We start from the raw sequence: 17,613 nt of genomic DNA, 5'->3' as shown, positions 1-17,613 counted from the left end.
TAGTCAGCATTATCTCATATCCTAAGTATCTTAAAAACATGGTTTTTCATTTTTACATAGTGCTCCATCAAAAGATCAAAATGTACCAAAGATTTTAAGCAGCATGAGACATTATCAAATCTGTTTTCTACGTTCAGCCTAGAAATAGTGGGAAGAATGAATTGGAGCAGATTAGAGCCAGGGTCTGTAATCTAGGAGAGAAATGATGAAAATCTTATCTAAGGCACTAGTGGGGGGGGTAAAGGCAAAGAAACAGCAGACAGATTCTGGGAGGTGGAGTGGCACAGGACTTGGTGATCACTAAATAGGAGAAAAGAAAAAAATCCAGAATTAACCTCAAGTTCATGATTTGAACAACAGCAAGAACAGGTGAATCTTTTCAAATAAGAATTACGTATTTTGAGGGGCACTTGGGTGGCTCAGTTGGTTAAGCCTCTAACTGGAGTTTAGCTCAGGTCATGATCTCAGGGTCATGAGATCAAGCCCCGCCTCGGGCTCCCCGCTCAGTATTAAGTCTGCTAGAGATTCTCTCCTTCTCCCTTTGCCCCTCCTGCTCATGCTCTCTCTCTCTAAAATAAATAAATAAATATTAAAAAAAAAAAGAGAATTCTTTATTTTGAGTATGTTTAACAGTGACTTAACTATTATTCCCTCTCAAGTGAGTGAAGCTAGATCATACCTATGTGTAAGTTGCATTGTGCTATAGAATACTATTTCCCCCTAGTGCTATGGTCTCAGAGATAAGTCATTAACATTTAAAGAGAAATGTAAAAGGTTCTAAAGTAATGTTTGTATTTTTCATGACAATATTTTTAGTTCAAAAGATAAAAATGTTTTACAGTATCTTTATATATTCTTATCTATAAGAAGATATTTTTATTTGTAATTAAACATAAGAAAACATACCAAACCTTTAGAGTGACCAACTTTTTAAAAAAGATTTTATTTATTTATTTGAGAGAAAGAGAGAGAGAGCACATGCAGGAGTTGGGGAGGTGCAGGAGAGGGACAAGCAGACTCTGCTCTGAGCATGGAGCATTGTGGAGCTCAGTCTCACAACCCTGAGATCACAACTTTGAGACAAAATCGAGAGTCAGATGCTTAACCGACTGAGCCACCAGGCACCCCGAGTGACCAACTTTTTAATTAAGATTCTCTGGAGGGGTGCCTGGGTGGCTCAGTCGTTAAGTGTCTGCCTTTGGCTCAGGTCATGATCCCAGAGTCCTGGGATCGAGCCCCACGTCGGGCTCCCTGCTCCGCGGGAAGCCTGCTTCTCCCTCTCTCACTCCCTATGTTTCTGTTCCCTCTCTCACTGTGTCTCTCTCTGTGAAATAAATAAATAAAATCTTTAAAAAAAAAAAAGATTCTTTGGAAAAATATTTAACAGTAAGGATGAAAAAACCGGCAGTAAACAAAAATTCAAGTTTAAAATTATGGTGTTCTTTCTCCAGCAGCACCTCCTGCATGGCCCCCACTCCCCAGGGGCACCTAAGTTTAAAATTATAGATGAAACACCATGAAAGAAAATTTTATCATAAAATAGTAGAATATTTTGAAATAAAAAGTCATTCTGCTATTATAAATACTTCTGTTTTTGTATATTCCCTTTGAATCTCAAGATCCCTTTGAATTTGCAAGATAATTTCCTTTTCATCAATGAAATATTTGCTTATTTTTAACTGTTTAAAAATATAGATGCAAATAGGGGTACCTGGGTGGCACAGTCCGTTAAACATCTGGCTCTTGATCTCAGCTCAAGGTATGGTCTCAGGGTTGTGAGTTCAAGTCCCGCACATTGGGCTCCATGCTGAGAGCGTGGACGCTACTTAAAAAAAAAAAAATCTATCCAGGCAGATAGATGCAAATATATACTAAATATATTTTTCTTAAATAGATGCAAATCATTTTATTTCTAAAAAACTTTAGTTCTATTTAGAATCATTAGAATATTTACATTTAAATACTCCAACATAATCTATGTGTATTAAGCAAGTGGGAGCTCCTACAGAAAACAGTCTGATTTGATTTTATAAATAATGAAGATGATTTAAAATGTAAAAAAAACCTGAATTTAAAAAACATAGCTCAAACCACCTGATTTTTTAAAGTCACACCAGCCATCTACTTCTAAAAAGTCCTTATCAAAGCTATTTCTTTAAACCCAACATTTACTAACTCAACAGATGGGTTTTAAAAATGAGGAATGTAATTTTACTTTCAACTCACTGATTATATACTCAACTGGCAGCTTTAAAAAAAATAATTTTAGAATACATGAAGACCTGAATTAAACCATTTTCAACATTTTTCCAGGATTGTTTGCTAACTGGCTTGTTTTTACATATGAGCTTTAAACATATCTATCACAGGTAGTACACAAAAATAACTACTTGAAACTATAAAACCCCTCAAGTAAACTCCCAACATAACATCACTGCTTTTTCCTTCTCTTGTAAGAATCATTACTGTGAACTCGAACTCGCTGGGACACAGAGGATGCTATTTTCATGCTGTCTTTCTTTGTAAATGTCTTCCCTATTGCTCCAGGTTTCCAAAGTAACAACTGTGCATCTTCTCCTCCGGTTAGCATAGAATCATCCTGCATATTCCAAGAGAAAGAACGGACTGTAGCAGCATGCCCTCCATGAAGGCTGGTCACATGGATCAATCCTGATATACTGCAGCTCATCAAGTGAATAATTCCTGTGTTTGTTCCTCCAACAACAAACAATTTGTCCATTTTTTCATGATATAGGCCACCAATTAAATAGTCCAAAATACCTTCTTTCAGATTAACTACTTCTCTGACATCCTGGATGTTCAAACATGTAATTGGTTCATCAGTATCCAGATGATTAAGATCCCACCAACAAAATCCTTCATCATGTGTCATGCAGTAAATCTGTTTATAATCCTTCCCAGACCAACCAACACAGCTTACTGATGAAATGGAGTTGCAGGTTGTAACCAGTGCATCTTCTTCATTATCAACACTAATATCAAATACATTTACCAGGCCATCAGTTGAACCCGAGACTACCATGTTGGGATTGTTGGGATGGAAGCACACTTGAGTGACATCATCACTATGAGTCTCTGAATATGCTCCAAGTGGGTCTTTGGTAGTAGACAAATCCTGAGAATTAATTCTTGCATCCCAAAATACCAACAATGCATCATCATCCACTTTTTCGGTACCAGCACAAATGACATGATCATTACAGTTGATATCAAAACTAATAAAAATATTGGAAGGGTAACCCTTGAACAGCTGGACAGGTTTTTCACTGGCTAATCGAGCATCCCAACACTTTACAGTGCCATCGGTGCATGATGAATATACACTGTCACAAGAATTTGCAAATTTAACTCCATTAAGAAGTCCAGGATATCCACTAAATTCTCGTAGTATGTATAGCCTTTCTTTATCATATATTCTGATTGATCCATTAGAACATAAAACAGCAACCAAGTTTTCTTTTTCTGCTTGTACAGCTTTTGATGTATCTATACCAAGCAAATAAGTAGGCTCTTTAGTTTCTGAGGAACGTTTAACAATGTTCAGATTAGCAAACTGTTCCTCAATCTTTTCCATGTCAGGAGTAGCATCCAAGCGTAGTAAAATCTGTAATAAAAATACAAAAATTAAAATTAAACACAAAGCTTCTCCAAAGCTGTAGTTAAATCAAGAACATTTTCCTGAGGACTGGCACAAAACAATAGAAATAAAATCTATTCTAATATTTTAATCTTTCCCTGCCATGTAACTAAAACTTAGTCACTTCCTTCTAATTCAATCACTCTTGAATACTGAATCTACCGTATATACCTTATGCCAGTAAGAGAATTTTAAAACATGTACATATACTGCTCAGTAGTTCCTTTTAGCTTACACCCAATTATTGGTCCTACTCATAGTTCTCAGCGTTAGCCAGTATCTCTACTTTGGAATCATCTTCTCCCGGCCCCAGCTGCCTGATGCAACTTTTAGAATTTAAACGTAGATGTGAATGCAGAAAAATCGTCCCCCAAAGATGTCAATGCCTTAATCCTTGGAACCTGTGAATGTTAGGTTACATGGCAAAGAAGAACTGAGGTAGCTTATCAGTTGATCTTTAAAAAAAAATTTTTTTATTATTGAAGTATAGTTGACACACAATGTTACATTAATTTCAGGTGTACAACACAGTGATTCCACAAGTCTATGTTATATTATGCTCACCACAAGTGTAGCTACCATCTGTCACCATACAGTGCTATTTCAATACCACTGACTATATTCCCTATGCTGGACTTTTTACCTCCATCATTTATTTATTCCATAACTGGAAGCCTGTATTTCCCACTCCCCTCCATCATTTTGCCCATCTCCCAGATCCCTCCCCTCCCACAGCCATCAGTTTGTTCTGTGTATTTATGTCTGTATCTGCTTTTTGTTTTGTTTTTTAAATGCCACATATAAGGTAAATCAAATGGTATTTGTTTTTCTCTGTCTGACCTATTTCACTTAGCACAATACCCTCTAGGTCCATCCATGTTGTCATGAATGGCAAGATCTTTCTTTTTTTTTTATAGCTGAGTAATATTCCTGTGTGTGTCTTTTTTTTTTTTTTTAAGATTTTAGTTATTTGACAGAGAGAGACACAGTGAGAGAGGGAACACAAGCAGGGGGAGTGGGAGAGGGAGAAGCAGGCTCCCCACTGAGCAGAGAGCCCGATGTGGGGCTCGATCCCAGGACCCTGGGATCATGACCTGAGCCGAAGGCAGACGCTTAACGACTGAGCCACCCAGGCGCCCCTTTATCCATTTATTTATCAGTGGACACTTGCTTCTACATCTTGGCTATTGTAAATAATGCCATAATAAATATAGGGGTGCATATTATCTTTCTGAATGAAGTGTTTTCATTTTCTTTGGGTAAATACCCAGGAGTAGAATTACTGGATCATATGGTATTTCTATTTTTAAAGGAACCTCCATACTATTTTCTACAATGGTTGTACCAATTTACATTCTCAACAATGGTGCATGAGGGTTCCTTTTTCTCCATAGCCTCACCAACACTTGTTATTTCTTGTCTTTTTGACTCTAGCCATTCTGACAGATGTAAGGTAGTATCTCATTGTGGTTTTGATTTGTACTTCCCTGATGATGAGCGATGTTGAGCACCTTTTCCTGTTATCTGTTTGCCATCTGTATGTCTTCTTTGTAAAACTGCCTATTCAGGTCCTCTGCCCATTTTAATTGGATTATTTGGGGTTTGTGTTGAGTTGTGCTTATCAGTTGATCTTAAAATAGGGAGATTATTCTGGATTATCTGGGTGGGTCCAATGTAATCACCATTGTTCTTAAAAGTAGGAGGAGGCAGAACACGATGAGAGTCAGAGAGAGATGTTACTATGGAAGAAAGGCACAGAAAAATACAATGTTGGTTTGGGGGAAGAGGGTCAATAAGTGGGTGGCCTGTAGGAACTGGAAAAGGCAAAGAATAGTTCCCATTTAGATCCTCCAGTTGGAAATGCCAGCGCTGCTAATACTTTGATTTTCACCCACTAAGACCTATTTTGGACTTCTGACCCCTCAAAATTATAATAAATTTGTGTTGTTTCAAGCCATCAAGTTTGTAGTAATCTGTTACAGCAACAATCGAAAACCAATACACAGGGGTTCCCAATATGAAATTCTGGAGAGGTGCTTCTCAGGCAGCAGTAACTTGTAAATGGGGAGCTGGAATGTGACCCTAGGCATTCTAGCTTCAAGGACTGTGTGCTCTTTACTACCACGCTAGATTGCCTCCTTTTTTTTTTCTTCCTTTTAAAATATTTTATTTTGGGGGCACCTGGGTGGCTCAGTTGGTTAAGCATCTGTCTTCAACTCAGGTCAAGATCCTCTGCTCTGCAGGGAGCCTGCTTCTCCCTCTCCTTCTGCCTGCCGCTCCCCCTGCTTATGCTCTCTCTGTCAAATAAATAAAATCTTAAAAAATACGTATTTTATTTTTAAGTAATCTCTATACCCCATGTGGGGCTCAAACTTAGAAGATTGCTTTTTTTTTTTTTTTTTAAGATTTTATTTATTTACTTGACAGAGAGAGACACAGCAAGAGAGGGAACACAAGCAGGGCAAGTGGGAGAGGGAGAAGCAGGCTTCCTGCTGAGCAGGGAGCCCGATGCGGGGCTCGATCCCAGGACCTGAGCCGAAGGCAGACGCTTAACGACTGAGCCACCCAGGCGCCCTAGAAGATTGCTTCTTAATGGTAAGTTGTATGTAGAACAAGTTCAAGGCCAGAAAAATACGCATGCCTAGTGACTTTATCACAAATTTTTCTATCTTGCTTTTACCAATGAATAGTCTAGCCTATGTCACAAATTCACATTTTCATTCTTAGGATGAAATGCTTTTTTTGTTGTTTCTTTAATGACAGCTTTTTAAGCATCCGTCTTTTCATCTTTTTTTTTTTTTTAAGATTTTATTTATTTATTTGACAGAGAGAGAAAGCACGAGCAGGGGGAGTGGGAGAGGGAGAAGCAGGCTCCCTGCCGAGGAGGGAGCCTGATGCGGGACTCGATCCCAGGACCCTGGGATCATGACCTGAGCCGAAGGCAGACGCTTAACCATCTGAGCCACCCAGGTGCCCTCCATCTTTAAAAGAAGAAATGAGTACAATTCAAGAGCTGTTAGAAGAATCAACTGAGATAATGTGTTCAGCACAAGGCCTGGCATATAAAATGCATATTCAACAGATGTAATGTAAAAATTATCAGTATTACCACTACCAATACCACTAACACCAAACTGGGGCGGGGGGGGATTTGGATCTATCAAAGTGGCTTCAGATAGCACAATTAAATCAATGGGCAAAAATATTAAAAAATTGGATTTGAGTTCAAAACAGAGGAAGTATCCTCTTCAGTTTATAATTCTGAATATTTAAAAATCTGTACGTTGAAAGAATAGTACAATGAACACCCAAACACAACTTTTCACTTCCTGGGTTCACCAACTATTATTTCATTTGCTTTCTCTCTCTCTAAACATACATATACACAATTTTTTGACGAACTATTTGAAAGTTAACTGCAGAAAAAATATCACTTCATTCTTAAATACTTTGGCATAGAGCACCTTGCAATCTTTTGTTTTCATGACACTGAATTTTTGAAAAGTCCAGTCTAGTTGTCTCATAAATTGCCCCACATTCTGGATTTTTCTAATGTTTCCTCATGATTAGGTTCCAGTTAAACATTTCTGACAGGGATACTGTGTAGGTAATGCTGGGTACTTACTGTATCACATCAAGGAAACACGTAATACCAAGTCTGATCACTGAGTTAAGGCAGTAACGGACAGATCTCTCCATTTTAAAGGTACGTTCCTTCCTTTATAGTTAGTAAGTAATCATGGAGTGATACATTGAAACTGTATGAATATCTTATCCTCTAACAACTTTTCACCCCAAAATTTTAGCATCCATGGAGTATCTCTTGCCTGAATCAAAATTACATTGGGATTTGCCAGTCATTTTCTAATTCTATCATTCTTCCTACCTTATCTGGCATTCTTCTATAAAGAAAAGCTTCTTTCTTTCTCTCTGAGTTTCACTAAGAAATTACGATTTTTAGAGACATATATTATAATCCATTACTTCATGGTCCTTACTGGTGCTTACACTGTCCCCAACTTGGCCACTGAGAAACCCTTAAGCCAGCTTCTGTGTCCTTTTAATATGACACCAGTAGTCTGTAAGTCCTACATGGAAAAAATAAACTGTGTAAGAATAAGAGAAGTCTGAAAGTGGTGAGCTTCCTTCAACGTGAGTATTCAGGGAGTAAATGACCATTTACCAATTATGTTGTGGTAGCGTAACTCAACAGCATAGGCTAAAATGTCCTTTCCTTGAACATGTTTCCTTGAATATGTTATGCTTGCGTCTGCCTCAGGTCTGTAGCAAGAGCTGTCTGGAATACTTTCTCTGCATTTTTTCTGTAAGTAAAAATTGCTTCTACCAATGAATATTCTAGCCTACCTCAGAAATTCACATTTTCATTCTTAGGGTGAAATGCTTTTTTTTGTTGTTGCTTTAATGATAGCTTTTTAAGCATCTGTCTTTTCATCTTTAAAAGAAAAAATGAGTATCAACTCAAGAGTTGATAGAAGGATCAACTGAAATGTGTTCAGCATGCCTGGCAAATAAAATACATATTCAACAGATGTTATATAAAAATTATCAGGGGCACCTGGGTGGCTCAGATGGTTAAGCGTCTGCCTTCAGCTCGGGTCATGATCCCAGGGTCCTGGGATCGAGTCCCGCATCGGGCTCCCTGCTCTGCGGGGAGCCTGCTTCTCCCTCTGCTTCTTTCTCTCTCTCTCTGTCTCTCATGAATAAATACATAAAATCTTAAAAAAAAATTATCAGTATTACCACTACCAATACCACTAACACCACCTTGGGGAGGGGGCGGGTTTGGATCTAGGTACTGTTATTCAGACCTCAGTGTCACCTCCCTAGAAAGATCCTCCCTAATCGACCAATCTAAAAGAGTCCCTGTCACTTCCTATCGTATTGCTTGTTTTATTAATTTAAAAATTAAAAATGCCTCAGTATAAAATATTTCAAATATACAATGTTTAGAAAAAAGTATAAGACACCCAAATATAGACACTCAGATACTCAGACCTAACAGATGTTAACATTTTACTACTTCTTTGTTTTTTATTTAAGGAAATATTGCAGATACAACTCCTATGAATTTATAAAATGGCATTGTATTTGTATGTATCTTCTTTGCATTTGCTCTTTTCACTCAATATTTTTGAAAAACCCTATTTTACTGTTGAACTTCTTATTCTTTCTTGCTTATCTATTATCAATAAATAGTTGTTGAATAAATGAATGAATAATTGATTCAATTTTCTTGCATTAAGAGCTGAAGAGTTCTAGGAGAAACAATAAACCTAAAAGGATATTGCATGTGTTATGTGTTTGCAGGGGGAGCTCTGCTCACGGAAATTAGTAAAATAATGGCATTCTTTAACAGTACTTTAAATAATGCTCAAAAAGGAACTACAGAGAAAGATTTTATATTGTAAAGAAAAATATTACTTAACATGATTTTTTACCACAAGCTATTCAAATTATTCCTAAAGTATGTATTTACTTAAGGGTGTACGTCCTGGGGCACCTGGGTGGTTCAGTCGTTAAGCGTCTGCCTTCGGCTCAGTTCATGATCCCGGGGTCCTGGGATCGAGCCCCACATCGGGCTCCCTGCTCGGCGGGAAGCCTGCTTCTTCCTCTCCCACTCCCCCTGCTTGTGTTCCCTCTCTCGCTGTGTCTCTCTGTGTCAAATAAATAAGTAAAATTTAAAAAAAAAAAAAAAGAGCGTACTTCCTATACACTCCAAGGAAGAAATCCTTTTAAAATTCCAGATAAAAACAACTGTCTGTTCTTGAAATATTCAAAGAGTTAATATGAAGTTATAAAATAATTTTTCCTACTGCTTCATTTTGATTTTTGCATATGAAAGATCAGGTTGATGAGAATTTTAAACAATCAAGTTTAACGTGGCTTTTAAGTTAATAGTAATTTGTAGGACTATGACCATGCTCTCTAGCAGGATAATAGTACTGCACTCCTTCCCTCCACTACATTGCCTGGAAAGTCTGTTTCATATTGGAACAGTATCCTGTATGGCTTTAATTCAAAGGATTCCAGGGGTTGATGGGTCAGGTAGGGTGGGCCCCAGACTGAATGCTACAGCAATCTTAACACTTCAAGACTGTAGAGATGGGGGCGCCTGAGTGGCTCAGTCAGCTAAGCATCTGCCTTCAGCTCAGGTCATGATCCCAGGACCCCGGGATTGAGTCTCACTCACATTGGGCTCCTCGCTCAGCGGAGAGTCTGCTTCTCCCTCTGCCTGCTGCTCCCCCTGCTTGTGCTTGCTTGCTCTCTCTCTGGCAAATAAATAAACAAAATCTTAAAAAAAAAAAAAAAAAAGACTAGAGATGGTAACAACCATAGTGGTTGTCCACCTGATACACTGTTCAAATGCAATATAGTTCTTCAAGAAAGAAAGAAAGAACTAAAGAATGGATGAGTGGGTGGATGGATGAAAGGAAGGAAGGAAGGAAAGAAAGAAAGAGAGAAACAAAAAGGAAGAAAGATATTAGAGATAAGGTAGGCATATCTCACAAAAACCTCAAGCTATAGAGCTTATACAGTACACAGATACAGTGAAGTAATTTAATCTCTTATGGGGAAACATGAAAACCTCTAGCTTATGTCTTACCACATTAATATGCAAGTGAGTCAGACTTGAAATATAACCTTCTGAGGCTATGTAGTTAATTCTTAATTTTACATGCTAATGAATCATTCCGAGATGATAAATACTTTTTCTTCTATGCACAGCCTTTATCTGAGTTTTCTTTGCATGATCCACTTCCTGTCCCAAAGAGAAGCCTTGGCTCTTTTTGTTCCACACTACACTCTCACAGGGTAACTTCATTCACATTCATGTTTTCAAGGGCCGCCTATATGCCAATGATCTTATCCATTTACAGATCTGTATTTCCGTCTACTGGCCATTTCTCTTTGAATGTGTCTCATTACACCCCAAAATAAAAGTGGTTATTTATGCTTCCCTCCTCCCCCACCAAGTCTTCCCTTTAAAAACAAAAACAAGGTATATTTCACAATTTTCTCCATTTTGGCTAATGGTATTAGCACCATGACAGCCCTCTGATCTACCTGGCTAAGCCAGAACCTCTGGGATATCTAATTCTCCCTCATCCAATCAGTTTCCAAATCTTACTTTTGGGTTGCGGGATGCTTAGGGAAGAATTCAGTTAAATCTATTTCTGTCGATCAAAACAATATTGACAACTTCATATGATTCAACCTAACAAAAACATATGAAGAGAACAAATAAGATTAACCATAATTTCTATCTTTTCTCTATTTGTTCCTGTTAGATGCATAAAAGGAAGCTTAGTTAGCATTCTAGATCTCAACAGGCTAGTGAGAGCTGACGATTGTGGAGTGAGCCTTTCTTATGTAAACATACAAACATACAGATACACAAATGAAAAGGGGCACAAAAAGAGGGGGACAGAAAAGAGTACTATAGAATATGCAAGAGAAAAGAAATGAAAATAAGCCAAAAGGGAACAGCAGTGAAAAGAGAAGGGAATGTACAAAAGAGGGGGGCAGTTACTGCCACTACCTCTGGAGTCCTGCATGGGTGAGACTGCACTTCGTACGTTGCCCACACAGACATGAGATGAGAAATCCAGATAATGGAAGTTTAGTAAAGGCTAAAGCTATGATAATTTGTGTGGTTAAAAAGAATTTTTCTTCATTTAAAAAAGATTGTGGGGCGCCTGGATGGCTCAGTCGCTAAGCATCTGCCTCGGCTCAGGTCATGATCCCAGGGTCCTGGGAACGAGCCCCCCATCGGGCTCCCTGCTCCACAAGGAAGCCTGCTTCTCCCTGTCCCACTCCCCCTGCTTGCGTTCCCTCTCTCGCTGGGTCTCTCTCTGTCAAATAAATAAATAAAATCTTTAAAAATCAATCAATCAATAAAATCTTTTAAAAAAATAAAATAAAATAAAGAAGATTGCTTGTTAGAGTTCACTAGTCATCAGTATGGGCCTAGGTGTTCTGAGAACAGCGGTAGAACAATTACTAATATTGAAGAGGAAAAATCTGTGTCCTAAGATGGCCAACCGAGCCAGGAAGAAAGTCCCAGTCCCTGCCCCGGGACTCTTCCGGGTTCTTCTCCCTGCTCCACTCACCAAAAGTACCAAGTATGCGGAAGTAGAAATGTATAAATTACCCCCCTTTGCTTGTGCTCGGGGCTCAGACCTTTGGAGATCATTCTCCTCTGAGCCCGCTGGTGTTAAACAAACCTCCTATCCTCCAAGATTTCAGAGTGCTGCTTGGTTCTTCTCTCGGGGCATCCAATCCAGGTTCCGTAACAATATCTCATCTTGATCCACTTAGTAAAGATCAGCTAACAGAAGAACCCCAGAACTGCTGTTGTGGTTCTTACTGGGATACAGGATTCTCACTTCTGAATATAATGCGGAGGGTGGAAGATATTTTGAAAGACAACCCAAAACAAACATCTTAGGATAAGCTTTAAGGGGGTGAGAATATTAAATTCCTGATGAACTGCCATCTTTGAATACATTAGATGGGAAGTGCTGATTAATCTCTTACCTGAATAATTGTCCTTAGATAATTAGGAGTTGTTTACTTAATAACAAAATCCCTAAACATAGGTATGAATTCCTTGTCGCTTTTGCCTTCATAAGATTTAAGTTCTTTTATCAGTTGAAAGGCTATTTCATTTTATTTCCTATTAAAATATACCCAAGGGGTGCCTGGGTGGCTCAGTCGTTAGGCGTCTGCCTTCGGCTCAGGTCATGATCCCGGGGTCCTGGGATAGAACCGTACACTGGGCTCCCTGCTCAGCGGGAGGCCTGCTTCTCCCTCTCCCACTCCCCCTGCTTGTGTTCCCTCTCTCGCTGTGTCTCTCTCTGTCAAATGAATAAATAAAATCTTAAAAAAAAAAAGTTAAAAAAAAATATATATATACCCAGTAAAATGTTCTTTCTGTATATAAAGTACATCCCAAACATATCTAGCTGCAACTAGGTATTGCTCTGATTCTGAACTCGTTAAGTTTAACTATGAACTCTGAAGGACAGACCAGCTTAAATATCTCCATAACAGAAGAGGAAGTAGCTTTTTTCCCCATTTAAACAAGAAACAAAAGAAGAAAATAACATACATTTTACACCCATTTAGAAACTATTGATTACAAAAGGCACTATACTAAAAGTCTTCTGCATATTATTTTGCATGAAATCAGAAATCGCAGTATCCTTAGAAAAAGATGTATTTCTATCTTTCGGGTATGAATGCTTATCATGCCTGAAAGATCTGACAGCATAAGCATCATACACTACTATATTTTACTACTAAAAAGTGACAATTGTATGTGAAGTATATGTTCTATTTATCAGACTTGAGTCAGAAAAAGCTAATTCCCCACAGCTGAAACTTAATGTTGCCCACTTATTGTAAGGAATTAGCTATGATGAATGTGGAATGCAGAGGTCCAGCAAATAAATGTGCCAAATGTAGGGAAAAGTTTAATGGGAAAAGGCATTCAGGAATGGGTGTGAATAACTTCACAATCTACACTTGTAATTTAACTACAACAATGCTATACCCACATTAATCAAATTGGGCTAGGATACCTGAGCCTCACAGAGAAGAAAATAATCATAACTGGAGTTCAACAGATGCTAGCCTGTGGGGTAGCAACTTATATCTAGTTTCTTTTTTTATCATAATCATTTAACCATATAAGACAGGTATTTTTATCCCCCTTTTATGGCAGAAATTGAAGCTCAGAGGGACTAACTGGTCAATGTTCTCACAGTTACTAAGGGGAGGAAAAGGGGGGACTGTGGTTGCTTCAAAACCTGTGACCCTGTGTTCACTCTAATACTATGCTATTGCTCTTCTATGTAAGTCCTGAAGCATAACGTCAACTATAATTAAGGAATACGCCTATTAGCCTTTGAGAGGGGGAATTACATGTTAACCCTACATACAAGCAGAGGAGAAAGAAAGAGTACAGGATGATTGAAAAAAACACATACTGGCCTAGGAAAAGGTTACGGTAAGCAAACATCACTGACTCTTTGGTTTTTTTTGTCTCTCTTTTCTCTTTTAAAACTTTTTGTTATGGAATTTATATGGGGTAGAGAATAGTAAAAGAAACCACCATGCACCAATCAGCCAGCATGAACAACTACATTCCTCAAGTTATTATTAGGGTGAGAGGGATCAGTCATACACGTATCATCTGAAGAGCAATTAAGGAGCTCTCGTGGACAGTAGGATGGAACCCCCCAACTCCTCCCCCTCCCTCCTTGTGGCATCGACATGGTTTCAAGACTTGACCCTAGCTCTAGGAGCAGATCTCGATTAGCTAAACCAATCACAGTAATTCCATTCTTTTAAACCAGTAATTGGTGCAGAAACCTTATATTCTTGCCAATCCATGCATGCATTCTCCTCCTAACTACAATTTGTTCAGATGTGGAACACTAATTCTAAAGTGGACCCAATCCAACTGATGGAAAGAACTTCTATTCCACGTTAATGAGAGTCCACATTTTCTATTTAAGTCAGTTTGCAGCAGAGTTTTTGTTAATGCAGCCAGAGCCACTCTAACTAATTAAAGATAATCAAATAAAGTTTTGGGTATATCACCAAATACTCACTTTATGTAAGAGTCTCCTATAAGGAAAGATTTAGGGAACATACTTTAAAAAGTCAAATTTCATTCATACTGAACCGAGGGATTTAATCTTTCATTCCCTTTAGAACATCTATCCTCTCCCCCTCCCCACCTTCTACGTTTTTTCTGTTCAAAAATAAAAGGGAAAAAATAAGATACACAAAGGAATTCCCAGAAGACTATAAAAATCGATGCTCAATAATAATGGCAGTATCCCTGATTCTAAGGATATCAACAAAATAAAAGCACAAAGCACTGAAATGATACAATATTTAAAAACTTAATGTTAAACTCCATCTGATAAGTGTTTTATTTATCTATGTATTTATTTATGTATTTATTTATTATTTATTTTCTTAAAGCGGGCTCCACGCCCAGTGAGGAGCCCAATGTGGGTCTTGAATGTACAACCCTGAGATGAAGACCTGATCTGAGGGTGCCTGGGTGGCTCAGATGGTTAAGTGTCTGCCTTCGGCTCAGGTCATGATCCCAGGCTCCTGGGATCGAGTCCCGCATCGGCCTCCCTGCTCCTTGGGAGCCTGCTTCTCCCTTTGCCTCTCTCTCTCTGTGTCTCTCATGAATAAATAAATAAAATCTTAAAAAAAAAAAAAAAAAAAAGACCTGATCTGAAATCAAGAGTCAGACACTTAAGTAACTGAGCCACCCAGGTGCTCCTGGACATTTTAAAAATACATTTATATTTTTTAATATCTAAAATAGTCATATGGTTCAAAATTCGAAAGGTTCCAAAACTCATGTTTTGGAACCTTTTTGTCCTCAAGCCCCTTTCTTCTCCCAGGAGGCAACAAATGTTACCAGTTTCTTCTGAATACTTTCAGAGATTGTCAATTTGAACATAATGCAGTGGGGTGGCTGGGTGGCTCAGTAAGTTAAGCGTCTGACTCTTGACTTCGGCTCAGTCATGAGATCGAGCCCTGTATCATGCTCTGCACTCAGCCGGGAATCTGCTTGAGATTCTTTCCCTCTTCCTCTGCCCCTCCTCCCATTCTCCCTCTCTCTCAAATAAATAAATTGTTAAAAAGGAAAAGAAAAGAATGCAGTGAAGTATTTTCAGCTTATCAAAAAATTGACCGTGTGGTGCAACAGAAAAAGCAATAGGTTTAAGAATCAAACTAGCGAAGTCATCACTGTACAAATTACCTAAACTCTCTAAGCCTCAGTTTCCATCTTTAATGCAGGGATAAAGGGGTGCCTGGCTGGCTCCACTGAACAGCATGAGGCTCTTGATCTCAGGGTTGTGAGTTTGAGCCCCATGTTGGGTGTAGAGTTTATATAAATGAACTAATAAATTAATTAAAAAAATAAAGTAGGGAGGCGCCTGGGTGGCTCAGTTGGTTAAGCGACTGCCTTCGGCTCAGGTCCTGATCCTGGAGTCCCGGGATCGAGTCCCGCATCGGGCTCCCTGCTCGGCAGGGAGTCTGCTTCTCCCTCTGACCCTCCCCCGTCTCATGCTCTCTCTCTCTATCTCATTCTCTCTCTCAAATAAATAAATAAATAAATAAATAAAATAAAGTAGGGATAAAAATGGACAGTCAATATTGAGTGCCTATTACGGCCAAGTATGATGCTAAATTCTAAAGATTCAGATGAAAAACCTATTTGCTGTCTTCAAGAAGTTAGGAGATAGAACAGTAAACAATTATAATATAGGGTGATAAGTACAAGGACAGAGGTAATCACAGGATACAGGAATACAGAGAAGTATACAGAGGACACAATTCTTGGCATTAAGAAAGTAAGCAACAAATGTTATTTCCTTTCTTCTAATTAATTTTCATGTGATTTACATTCATTTAATTTCATTTCACATTCACATTTAAAAATTTATAATTCTTACAGCTTTTAAAACAGGCAAGCAGTCTCAGTTACTTTTATATTAAAACTTTTTAAAAAATGAATCAATAGGGGTGCCTGGGTGGCTCAGTTGTTAAGCGTCTGCCTTCGGCTCAGGTCATGATCCCAGGGTCCTGGGATCAAGCCCCGCATCGGGTTCCCTGCTCCGTGGGAAGCCTGCTTCTCCCTCTCCCACTCCCCCTGCTTGTGTTCCCTTTCTTGCTGTGTCTCTCTCTGTCAAATAAATAAATAAAATTAAAAAAAAAAAAATACGTAAAATTTCATGAATACAAGTATCAAACAAATAATTCTCAATTCTCAATAAACTATATCAAATTGAATCAGTGCTTTTTAAGATTTTTTCATTTTATAATGAAAAATACACTTCTAAAGAGCAAATAAACTTCAACATGTTTTAGAAGACGATAGAGTTTCACTACTGTATAAGCTTCAGTGAACTTCTCTAAGATTCTTATCTTTTAGTTAGGTAATCAGAAAAGCTTAGGCTCTAACCTATTTAAAATACCCTTTGAGGGGCGCCTGGGTGGCTCAGTCGTTAAGCGTCTGCCTTCGGCTCAGGTCATGGTCCCAGAGTCCTGGGATCAAGCCCCGCATCGGGCTCCTTGCTCAGCAGGGAGCCTGCTTCTCTCTCTCCCACTCCCCCTGCTTGTGTTCTCTCTCTCTCTGTCAAATAAATAAAATCTTAAAAAAAAAAAAAAAAATACCCTTTGAGCTCCTTGGACAAATGAGTGATTCTAGGTCTGGGGCAGGGAAAATAGAGATGAGCCAAGAGCATCAAATAGTGCCAGAAAGTAAAGTAATACTTAAAAAAATAATAATAGTAAGATACAACAGCCAAAGAATAAAATAAAGACCCATAAATCCATACTGATAAAAATAAATGTCTATATAATTAAATAAATGAGGAAAGAATTCTAAATAATTTAAGCAGATAGACCCCCTTCAGGAGGTAGAGCTTAATTCTCTTCCCCTCCAGTACTGACTGGACTTAATTACCTGCTTCAAAAAATAGAGTATGGAAAGAGTAAAAGATAATAACTTCAAACAGAGAAACCTTAACCAATGGATGGAGGTTAACATCATCAGCAATAAGTAGTGTTGATGTCACTTGCCCCCTAGGGTGACATGAGAAAGATACTTCACTTCTGTGGTATTCTTTCCCCAAATCCATCATCCCAGTGTAATCAAGAGAAAATATCAGACAAATCCACATTCAGGAACATCCTACAAATACCTGGTTAGTACTCTTCAAAAGTTTCAAGGTCATGAAAAATAAGCAAAGTCTGAGAGACTATCACAGGTTGGAGGAGATAAGGAGGCTTGATGACTAAATGCAACGTGGTATCTTGACTGGACTGACCAGAAAAAGGATGTTAGTGGAAAAGCTGGTGAAATCCAAATAAACCTTATAGTTCAGTTAACT

The 17,613-nt window shown here is 38.4% G+C and overlaps 1 protein-coding gene across 3 annotated transcripts in view; it reads right to left on the bottom strand.

The window, feature by feature from the left end:
* Positions 1-1,861: 1,861 nt before the first annotated feature.
* Positions 1,862-17,613, bottom strand: part of SGPP1 (sphingosine-1-phosphate phosphatase 1) — a 108,299-nt gene continuing 92,547 nt past the window's right edge. For all 3 annotated transcript variants that reach the window (XM_034993053.1, XM_034993056.1, XM_034993055.1), the window contains one exon: positions 1,862-3,625. In XM_034993053.1, coding sequence (XP_034848944.1) covers positions 2,432-3,625 — 1,194 coding nt within the window. In that variant the 3' untranslated portion in view covers positions 1,862-2,431. The remainder of the gene's footprint in view (positions 3,626-17,613) is intronic.

Source organism: Mirounga leonina, unplaced genomic scaffold, assembly GCF_011800145.1.
Source record: "Mirounga leonina isolate KUSES-001 unplaced genomic scaffold, KU_Mleo_1.0 Mir_82, whole genome shotgun sequence".
NCBI lineage: Eukaryota > Metazoa > Chordata > Mammalia > Carnivora > Phocidae > Mirounga > Mirounga leonina.
This window is presented reverse-complemented; position numbering and strand designations above follow the sequence as displayed.